The 6012-nt window shown below is 32.7% G+C and overlaps 2 protein-coding genes across 2 annotated transcripts; both read left to right on the top strand.

Annotated features, from left to right (window-relative positions):
• Window positions 1-2986: 2986 nt before the first annotated feature.
• On the top strand, window positions 2987-4263 carry LOC134256583 (uncharacterized). The gene is made up of 3 exons (XM_062739266.1): window positions 2987-3148; window positions 3525-3678; window positions 4182-4263. Exons 1-3 carry the CDS (start codon window positions 2987-2989, stop codon window positions 4256-4258), a joined length of 393 nt encoding a protein of 130 aa, XP_062595250.1. The 3' UTR covers window positions 4259-4263.
• An 80-nt stretch (window positions 4264-4343) lies between these two features.
• Window positions 4344-5165, top strand: LOC134256582 (collectin-12-like). Its single transcript, XM_062739265.1, has 3 exons — window positions 4344-4428; window positions 4724-4930; window positions 5108-5165. The coding sequence occupies exons 1-3, from the start codon at window positions 4344-4346 to the stop codon at window positions 5125-5127; spliced, it is 312 nt and encodes a 103-aa protein (XP_062595249.1). The 3' UTR covers window positions 5128-5165.
• The last annotated feature ends 847 nt before the right edge of the window (window positions 5166-6012 follow it).

Raw genomic sequence — 6012 nt, 5'->3', positions numbered from 1 at the left:
AAAAAGCATAGGCATACAACAAAATTTCCGAAAAAATAGATTTAGTAACATATTAAAAATGTTTCTTAAAACTTTTAGATTATCTTTTGATGGTCATGTTAGTTGCATAATACATTATTCTAGTAGAACAGAAATTACCCAAACGTATTTTTGAGCCTCATATTTATTTTCAACAATATCATTGGGTAAGTAGGTATTAATTTTACTTTTTTGTATATTTTTCATTAAAAAAAAATATTATACGAAATTGAATGCGTTTTAGCAAAAATAGAACATTCAATCGTCTCGCAGTTACTAAATAAGTATTTCCTTAAATAAAGGTGCCGGGAATTTTCTCATTGATTCCACATAGTTCACGGCCCTGTTAAATCTTTATTAAGGATGGTAGCGCTAGGAGAACGGGTCACTCTCCCTAAAGTCAATACGATGATATTTTAAGATAAAAATCCATAAACGATTTAGAGAAGTTTAATCCATAAACGGAAAATATGTCTTTTTTCTGATGTTTATTGTTACCCTTACAACAAAATTTTATGATAGACGCTATGACTTACACTTTTCTTAAGTCAAATTTCCTTATTTATGTAGCAATATACCCTTCATCACCTGCCTACTGGATTTATGTGTCCCTGTTGATTTAGTGCAAGGACATGCTCTACCTTTGAATAACTTTAAAACGATGCAAGAAATTAATCAAAAAGTTGTTGAGACAAAGATATCAAAAGTTCAATATGGAATCATTGTTTTGCAAATTCTATGGTCAATACGCTGACATTATCAGCAAATACAATCTGTCATTAGCTCATATCACTGAATTGTGATAAGATATACACGGAATAAGACGTAGGGTGATCTGTAAAAATGTTTGCTTGCTTGCCTTTTTCTGACCCAGGCTTAAAATGATTGGGGTGAGAATATTTAAGGAATGTTTTTCAGTTTTGTGTGAGTTATTGATATGTGATTCACACACCAATAATTCACACTAAACTGAAAAACATTCCTTATATTTACATTTTACAGAATTGGAAGCAACTAAAATATGCTAAATATTTGGATTTCTCTCTGCCCTATATTGTTGCACTTTAACTAACGTCGCTGCATCTTCATTGTGACGTCACGTTAACGCACGTTTCTCCTTGTATATTTCTACGCGTGAATATACACGAAAATGATTTTCAATTAAGGAATGTTTTTTAGTTTTGTGTGAGTTATTGGTGTGTGAATCACACAGACTTGTCACGAAGGCATATTTCATGAAGCGCGCTAATAATTCAGTATTAGTGGCTGAACTGTTCGGGATAGCTTTTTTGTCTTAATGCAGATTATTTACAAATCAACGGAATAAAGGGAAATATCAGGGAATAGCTCATTAATATATCTTCACAGGAAACGAACCAAACGTTAAGCAGAAGCAGTAAGCCACTGATCTGATAGGGGGATAAAAAGGTGAAGATAATGGACAGTGACCTCGTGCCCTTTTTAGTTTCCGGCCTTCGTTTTTATATATCTCTACCTCTGGGGTACATTCGGGACAGTAAATCGACAAATGACGGTAAAGATTACGCACAATGTTTGATGGCTGTCGTTGTATGATAAGTCAGGTAGACTTATATCCCTAGTTTTCTACCTACTTCACTTAGATTTGGTGAGACAATGAAATCCGTCATCAGAAATAACTTCATCCATACTTCGTTATGGCTACTTCCAAAGGCTTTCTGAAATAGTCTCGTACAACCAGACGCACGGTACCTAGTTTCCTTAAAATTTCTGCTCACGGAGACAACCGAATGTCCCGTTGGGACAACATGTACTTCTGTTGCATGTGCAGCTATTCAGAATGTGGTCACGTGGAGCTTAGTATAAAGAACAGGAAAAATAGAAGACTAAATTAAAACCGACTATTTTCGAAAATGTTGGATCTTCGCGTTGTGAAAAAAAATTGGAATTGATTTACCATAAAATTAATACTAATTGATACTTTCTGTGTTTATGTACGCCATATTAAATCTTCAGAATCAAAAAATCTGGTGTATTTTAATCCAATTCATAGTAGGAATTTTGTTTGTATAAAATGTTTAATAATTATTTGAATATTGCTGAGTTTTGTGTTCCATGATGTTGTTTTCATTGAGTGTATTATTTTTTGGCAATGGTAATCTAACAACTATGTTTTATGACTTAAAGTTTTCACTCGTCAACTTCCCTAGCTTACGCAGCAATATACCTTCACCATCTACATACGGCGTTTATATTTCTCAATTGATTCGAAACGTAAGATCATGCTCTACTTATAAACACTTTTTTAAAAGAGGTGTATGTTACTGACCAAAAGTTTAAAATCATCATTTTTGTAAGTTCTATACAATGACCTTGTCAGCAAATACAATATATCATTGAGTAAGATGCAGAGTTTTTTTTATACCACTTATTAGCCCATTATTTCAAATACTGATTTGACAACAGTCTTCCCGTTGCTTCCCGATCATCAAAAAGATAACACGGCAGGTGTGACCAGTCAATAAGGGATGCTCAGCCCTTCAAGGTATTTGTCAAATCCTTGATGTTTTGGAGGTTCGTGATCGCTCTGCTCGTATTTTGTATTTCATAATTTATTAAATTACATTATAAGGAGCACACAGCGGGTGTGATCGGTCGGCATGAGATGCTCACTCCTCCATGGCACCTGATCCCACCTCTGATGTTTCGGGGGTCCGTGTTTGCTCTGCTCTTATTTTGTATTGTTTGATTGACTTTGAGATTGAATACTGTTCGTTATCTCCTGATCCTTCATTACTTTTAAAACTCATACACACGAATTGTATCTTATAAACATGTATTTAAAATATAATGAGATAATTGCATGTTATTGTTCTCTTTCAAATGTCGAATATTACACGCAACTTGACAATTTTCCCCGAGGAGCAAGAATGTATGAACTATATAAATAGGAATAAGAATATTTCTATAGCCCTGTTGGTTTTGAGTCATGGCGATTAGAAGTAAGATGCTATCAATTGTACTAATTATTGGAGTAGAACTAAGAGGTTCAGCAGCAGCTGTAACTACTAATGATCTACTGAGAAATAACATTTCCGATCTCCATTTCAAATTATTCACGTCCATTCAGAAACAAAACAGGATGTTGAAGGTAAGAAATAATTACCAATTTCTTGCAGTCGTTAATTACTTTATAAAGACGAGAAAGCTTACTATAAAGAATGTAAAAACAAAGTAACATTCTTTGGAACATTTTCATTTGATCTCTCCAGACTCATGAAAATTGGATAGGGGTTTGAAAATTAATTCGAATGAAACCATTTAGTCGATTACACAGTTTTGGGAAACTTTGTCGACGTTGTGTTTGACGTTACAATGTTTTTGAGCGAGATCCATAGTGGCAGATCATGTTGATTTTTAATTGATTAATATGAATTTCACTAAATCTATTTATAATGGAATGAAACTTCACACATAGACAAAACAAATGTTTTCAATTAATTTTTTTTTTACTTTTGTATTTGTAGTCTGCTGTATTTGAGACTGAGTGCTCCGGTCGCGGATGTACATTTAGCGGCTGTCAATCTAGTCAAAGTAGTTCATGTGATGGGAAAATGCTTTCAACATTGCGTCAGATTGAGATCAGCGTCAAACAACTGACGGGAAAAGATAGAAACAAAGGTTAAGAAATGTTTGGGTTTTTTTCATGAAGTTTTTCATTAAGGAATTTTTTTTGGTGTACGAAGTCGGTTCTTAACGGTGTGATACATACAGAGTTCTGTAAAAAGTTCTCTGTTATGTTACTTGCATGAAAGATATAGAGATAACAAACAGTATTTTATATCGAAGTCCATAAAACAGTACAAAATAAGAGCAGAGCAAACACGGACAGTCAGCATTTAACTCAATGAAAAAAAGTAGTTGCTGACAAGGTCATTGTATAAAGCATAGAACTAACAAGCTGATGACTTTAAACGAGACAACCGAAATTCTTGTTTCATCAACTTGTTTGTTAATTTTGTACCTCGTTTTAGAATTTGTTCATACGTAGAGAATGATTTTGCGTATCGAATCAACTGAGATACATGTACATAAACTCCGTATGTAGGTGATAAATTTGTATTACACACTTTGTATATTTGCAATTGGTAGAAAGCAATTTATGTCATGAACTAATTATACAGGAACTTGTAAGAACGGCTGGAAGCGTTTCAGAGGACACTGCTACAGAGAGTTTGCTCAAAAACAAGACTGGTTTTGAGCTCAAGCAAGATACACTTTTTTTTCTTTTATACAAAAAAAAATATGAGCAACAAAAAATACAAACTAATGAATTTTTTTGTCAGATGTTCTGCAGATTACAAAAAGCTACCTTAGTAAGAATCGAGAATAAGGAAGAAAATGAGTGGCTAGTAAAAACTTTCTCCAGAGGTATATCTATATAACTTTTCTTTTAAAAATGACTAAGAGAGCAGATAATATTTCAGCTATTAATAGCCGACCAACTTCAATCTTCTTTAGGAAGAAATATTTACTCAAAAACTTCTACATGAGAGGAAAAAAAAATGATATAGCTTTCAGTACGACATTCAGACAAATAAACTACGATTTATCAATAACAATAGTTATTTCATTCATATATCGACTCGATATATAATATTTATTTAAAAAAAACACCACAGAGTCTACTTTATTTGATTCTTGTTTAAATAATTTGTTTATGCAGAAGAATTATGGTTGGATTTAAACGACCTGTCTGTGGAAGGAAGATGGTGGTTCTTCTCAACAGGAAAGCCAGTGACCTACACAAACTGGATGCCAAGACAACCGGACAGTGTTGGTGAGGATTATGCACAAATGAACTATCCAGGTCACAAAAGAGGACAATGGAATGAGTGTGAACACAAGCTGCGCTTTATTTGTGAAACCTTTGGTACGTTAATGAATTAGACAACAAATCATGAAAAAAAATTATCATTGAGATTTGATATCATTAATTTTAAATTCGGGGATTTGGATCGTATTTTGGTTTCTTTATTTTTTATAACAAGTATACAAACTTTTAACTCGCAACAATAGCTGGATAAAAAATGTTGTTTCTTTTTTGTAGACAACCTTTGGAATGAATAGGTAAAGAAGAGAAAATGTGCATATAAATTTTACGCAATAAAAAAAGTTTATTAGCATTCCTTGTGTTAAAGTAAAATATTCTGTCAAAGTTTTCACTCGACCAGACAAATTGAAACTTGCGTGGAGGCTTTACAAGGTAGTATAGATTCTAAATTTTGGAATCATCGAGCCCTTGGGGAAACAATAGCTAATTAAATTTTTAGGTATTGGACTATGAAAAGTAAAAAAAAGAATAACAAATACAAATATGTGAATATCAAATAAGTAGCTCTAGGATGTTAACATCGTGTGCAAGTGAAGGTTGACAATAGAAAAGTCATCTGGTTTGACATAAAATTTAGTTGTTTGCCATTATAGTGTACATTAATAAAAACATTAACGATTAAACATCGTTAGCAGACACTAAATTTTATTTCAAGTTCACTAGGATACATAGAGTCGACATCCGAAGAGAAATTTCTATTTTAAATTGGTAATGCATCGTTGATATTTTTAAATGTCGAGATATAAAGATTACAACAAGTGTTTTCTTCTTCCTATGCATATGTTTTTGAACAATTTCTGCATCATATGAATTTAAAAACATGTATATGAATGTGGCTTAACTAGTACCCTTTGGAATTCCGATAAATTGTTACAAGACCTGATCTTTAAAAGCTAAACAGATTGTCAATCAAAAACTTAAGCATCTTTTAGCATTTACTTCAAAGTACTTAAGTGTAGAACCAGAATGTTTTTAAAAATCTTATTTTGCCAATGACCGATGTCAAGGTAAGAAAATATACAAATTCTAGTTTTACTGAAAAAGCACATGGTGTCAAAAACCCTGGTTTGTATTTATGGTGGGGATTTGTATAGAAATATCGTTTCGTACGTTTTGATATT

This window comes from Saccostrea cucullata, unplaced genomic scaffold (genome assembly GCF_032062105.1).
Source record: "Saccostrea cucullata isolate Sc308-1 unplaced genomic scaffold, CSIRO_AGI_Scuc_v1 ctg992, whole genome shotgun sequence".
Lineage (NCBI taxonomy): Eukaryota > Metazoa > Mollusca > Bivalvia > Ostreida > Ostreidae > Saccostrea > Saccostrea cuccullata.
This window is presented reverse-complemented; position numbering and strand designations above follow the sequence as displayed.

Excerpts from the sequence above, each read along its gene's own strand:
- LOC134256583 (XM_062739266.1), top strand. The coding sequence starts at position 2,987 with ATGGCGATTAGAAGTAAGATGCTATCAATTGTACTAATTATTGGAGTA. Across the intron at positions 3,149-3,524 it reads AACAAAACAGGATGTTGAAG|TCTGCTGTATTTGAGACTGA; the intron begins GTAAGAAATAAT and ends TTGTATTTGTAG. Across the intron at positions 3,679-4,181 it reads GGGAAAAGATAGAAACAAAG|GAACTTGTAAGAACGGCTGG; the intron begins GTTAAGAAATGT and ends CTAATTATACAG.
- LOC134256582 (XM_062739265.1), top strand. The coding sequence starts at position 4,344 with ATGTTCTGCAGATTACAAAAAGCTACCTTAGTAAGAATCGAGAATAAG. Across the intron at positions 4,429-4,723 it reads AGTAAAAACTTTCTCCAGAG|AAGAATTATGGTTGGATTTA; the intron begins GTATATCTATAT and ends TTGTTTATGCAG. Across the intron at positions 4,931-5,107 it reads CTTTATTTGTGAAACCTTTG|ACAACCTTTGGAATGAATAG; the intron begins GTACGTTAATGA and ends TCTTTTTTGTAG.